Consider the following 3,639-nt stretch of genomic DNA (forward strand, 5'->3'; position numbering starts at 1 on the left):
TACCATCCCCCCTTTTATTTCCGGAAGTGTGTTACAGACCATTTACCATAACTGTCCACATTGATCATCACAGAAAGAATTGTCTACTCTTTCAAATTGAAGAATTATCAGCTGTGCGAGATAGAACTCTACGTTCCATTTCGTGAAAGTATTTTCGTGAAAAAATGTGTACTCAAACGAAGGCTGCTGCTCTCATTGCGAACATTCCAGAGGCAGAAATCGACCCGACTGGTGTGTTCAAATACGTTCTCATTCGAGTACACAGTAAAGAAGACGGCGACGACTCGAGCGTAGATATTGTACGAGGATATGCCTGGGCCGAATATCATGGTAAGAGGTCCAATATTGTCATGTTTTTGTCTTTCAGAGTTGGCGCTAGCTAGCTAGCTAGCTGCTGTATGATTCATGTCCATGTTAATTTCCAATTCTACATAGCCTCGTAGCTACTCATACTGTACTGATGCTTACGAGCCAGTAGGTGGGGCCTTTGTCACTGAAAAATGCCAGAGCGTTCGGTATTGGTTTGCCGCCACTGTACAGCAGAAAAATTACACAATTTGACTAGTTTTCTTTGCACGTCACAGTGCTTTCGAAATATGTTGTATTTTGAGAGTATTTTCAAGAGCCTTGTTCTTAAACTTTGAGTACAGCACTGATCTTGTGTTTTTGTCACGGCAGCGGATATCTATGACAAGGTAGCAGAGGAGCTTGAGAAAGGAGGGCACCTAGACTGTGAATGTATTGGAGGAGGAAGGATTAAGCACGACTGCCAGTCAAAGAAGATCCACGTCTATGGCTACTCCATGGTAAGAGAATGCTAAATAATGTTATTTCAGTGGAACTCATGTACACCTATTGATTGGGTCTTCTAGTACATTTGTGACCATAACAATTCATCCACATATTATATACCAACATTTTGATACATTTTCTAATATTGTAAGACTGATATTGCATCTCTTAAGTTTTGTTATTTCCTAGCGGCCAAGTTATCCTCTCAATTGCCTTCTTGTTGTTTGCAGGGCTTTGGCAAAGCAAATCATGCTGTTTCCACAGAGAAACTGAAGGTGCGCTATCCTAAATACGAGATCACCTGGGCTGATGAGGGATACTAACCTACACTGGACCCAACTTGTTCTTGGTTCAGGCCTAACTCCTTTCTGTGTCAATAAGTGTGGGCCAATAGTACACAGCAGAACCTCAGTGGCATCACATTATGTGAGATCTGAAGACAAACCTGTCAGTACAAAGCTGAAACTGGGACTAAGACTGACACAGTATCTAGTTGCTGACTAATATAGCCAGAACAACAGTGCTTGATTTTCTATTTTGTTTCAGTGAAACAATAGATGGAAAACATATTACTTAACAGAAATCTTTTTATGTTTAAACATAAAATGAATAAATGTTTATGTTGATTTAATAAATGGTAATGTATGTTTTATTAACATGAAGTCATGTACATCATACAATACTGGTACCTGAAAAGGATAAAGTATGAAATTCCATCTCCGGTCATGGAATCATAAAACCATTATCATGTTGAGCAATGTCGAATTCAAAACACAGGGGAAGTAACACACCATCTTTCAAAATAATTCCATCCGGTTTCAGAACAGAAAAACTCCTCTGTCATTTCTTTTGTCTACTTTATCGCACTGTGCATCTATCTAAATAAAGTTCATGTTGTTTTGTCAGCCCGTTAACTTTAAACTGCTGACGTGGGTAATGTGGGTATCAAATAAGGTCAGATGAACTCGGTGATCTGAAATGCATTAACCTCCGATGTTGCCATACAGCTTCCATGCAGCTATGCCAAATAATGTTAGGCATGTAAGAGCTGTCACACTACCACATACAGTAGTATGTGTTAGAGGTCGACCGATTATTGTAGGGCAAAAAAAGGCCGATACTGATTACTCGGCCGATTTGTGTGTGTGTTATATATATATATATATATATACACTGCTCAAAAAAATAAAGGGAACACTTAAACAACACAATGTAACTCCAAGTCAATCACACTTCTGTGAAATCAAACTGTCCACTTAGGAAGCAACACTGATTGATAATACATTTCACATGCTGTTGTGCAAATGGAATAGACAACCGGTGGAAATTATAGGCAATTAGCAAGACACCCCCAATAAAGAAGTGGTTCAGCAGGTGGTGACCAGAGACCACTTCTCAGTTCTTATGCTTCCTGGCTGATGTTTTTGTCACTTTTGAATGCTGGCGGTGCTTTCACTCTAGTGGTAGCATGAGACGGAGTCTACAACCCACACAGTGGCTCAGGTAGTGCAGCTCATCCAGGATGGCACATCAATGCGTGCTGTGGCAAGAAGGTTTGCTGTGTCTGTCAGCGTAGTGTCCAGAGCATGGAGGCGCTACTAGCAGACAGGCCAGTACATCAGGAGACGTGGAGGAGGCCGTAGGAGGGCAACAACCCAGCAGCAGGACCGCTACCTCTGCCTTTGTGCAAGGAGGAGCAGGAGGAGCACTGCCAGAGCCCTGCAAAATGACGTCCAGCAGGCCACAAATGTGCATGTGTCTGCTCAAACGGTCAGAAACAGACTCCATGAGGGTGGTATGAGGGCCCGACGTCCACAGGTGGGGGTTGTGCTTACAGCCCAACACCGTGCAGGACGTTTGGCATTTGCCAGAGAACACCAAGATTGGCAAATTCGCCACTGGCACCCTGTGCTCTTCACAGATGAAGCAGGTTCACACTGAGCACGTGACAGACGTGACAGAGTCTGGAGACGCCGTGGAGAACGTTCTGCTGCCTGCAACATCCTCCAGCATGACCGGTTTGGCGGTGGGTCAGTCATGGTGTGGGGTGGCATTTCTTTGGGGGGCCGCACAGCCCTCCATGTGCTCGCCAGAGGTAGCCTGACTGCCATTAGGTACCGAGATGAGATCCTCAGACCCCTTGTGAGACCATATGCTGGTGCGGTTGGCCCTGGGTTCCTCCTAATGCAAGACAATGCTAGACCTCATGTGGCTGGAGTGTGTCAACAGTTCCTGCAAGAGGAAGGCATTGATGCTATGGACTGGCCCGCCCGTTCCCCAGACCTGAATCCAATTGAGCACATCTGGGACATCATGTCTCGCTCCATCCACCAACGCCACGTTGCACCACAGACTGTCCAGGAGTTGGCAGATGCTTTAGTCCAGGTCTGGGAGGAGATCCCTCAGGAGACCATCCGCCACCTCATCAGGAGCATGCCCAGGCGTTGTAGGGAGGTCATACAGGCACGTGGAGGCCACACACACTACTGAGCCTCATTTTGACTTGTTTTAAGGACATTACATCAAAGTTGGATCAGCCTGTAGTGTGGTTTTCCACTTTAATTTTGAGTGTGACTCCAAATCCAGACCTTCATGGGTTGATAAATTGAATTTCCATTGATTATTTTTGCGTGATTTTGTTGTCAGCACATTCAACTATGTAAAGAAAAAATTATTTAATAAGATTATTTCATCAATTCAGATCTAGGATGTGTTATTTTAGTGTTCCCTTTATTTTTTTGAGCAGTATATATATATTTGTAATAATACTGAATGAACAATGAACACTTATTTTAACTTAATATAATACATTAAATCCATTTAGTCTAAAAATAAATAATGAAACAT

General features: G+C 43.2%; 1 protein-coding gene across 1 annotated transcript; it reads left to right on the forward strand.

Annotated features, from left to right (window-relative positions):
* The first annotated feature begins 11 nt into the window (after positions 1 to 11).
* LOC106565536 (14 kDa phosphohistidine phosphatase) lies at positions 12 to 1,697 on the forward strand. Its single transcript, XM_014132783.3, has 3 exons — positions 12 to 330; positions 679 to 806; positions 1,023 to 1,697. Exons 1-3 carry the CDS (start codon positions 165 to 167, stop codon positions 1,113 to 1,115), a joined length of 387 nt encoding a protein of 128 aa, XP_013988258.1. The 5' UTR covers positions 12 to 164; the 3' UTR covers positions 1,116 to 1,697.
* Positions 1,698 to 3,639: the final 1,942 nt, after the last annotated feature.

Source organism: Salmo salar, chromosome 01 (genome assembly GCF_965601325.2).
Source record: "Salmo salar chromosome 01, fSalSal1, whole genome shotgun sequence".
Lineage (NCBI taxonomy): Eukaryota > Metazoa > Chordata > Actinopteri > Salmoniformes > Salmonidae > Salmo > Salmo salar.